At 54.4% G+C, this 329-nt stretch overlaps 1 protein-coding gene across 1 annotated transcript in view; it reads left to right on the top strand.

Moving 5' to 3' along the window:
* Positions 1-50, top strand: part of CEP170B (centrosomal protein 170B) — a gene marked incomplete at both ends in the record, with an annotated part of 26,521 nt that extends 26,471 nt beyond the window's left edge. The window contains one exon of the mRNA XM_009071314.1: positions 10-50. Within this exon, the coding sequence (XP_009069562.1) occupies positions 10-50 (41 nt within the window). The remainder of the gene's footprint in view (positions 1-9) is intronic.
* Between the last annotated feature and the right edge of the window lie 279 nt (positions 51-329).

Below are 329 nucleotides of genomic sequence, written 5' to 3'. Positions count from 1 at the left end.
GCCCTTCAGCAGGCCCCGCTCGAGCAGCGTCAAGTACTCCTCCTCAGCCAGTAAGTGCTCCTGCTTTGCTTCTTCCCTCCTGCCCAGTTGCAGGGTGTACGTGGTCACCAAGGATTGGTGTCTTGGTAATTTGAGGATTGGTGTCTTGGTAATTCAGGTGCTGCCTCAGTGAGTACGAAAGTCTTCGCTGATGAGCAGCAAAGATGCTGAGATTTCCTGTAGGTTCAGAGGCAGCAATGCATCTCATACCCAGTGAGAAGATACTGTGAGGATATTGCAAGGAGCTCCCTCTCCCCCCACTCTCCTCCCTCTCCCCCCACTCTCCTCCC

Source organism: Acanthisitta chloris, unplaced genomic scaffold (assembly GCF_000695815.1).
Source record: "Acanthisitta chloris isolate BGI_N310 unplaced genomic scaffold, ASM69581v1 scaffold5320, whole genome shotgun sequence".
NCBI lineage: Eukaryota > Metazoa > Chordata > Aves > Passeriformes > Acanthisittidae > Acanthisitta > Acanthisitta chloris.
This window is presented reverse-complemented; position numbering and strand designations above follow the sequence as displayed.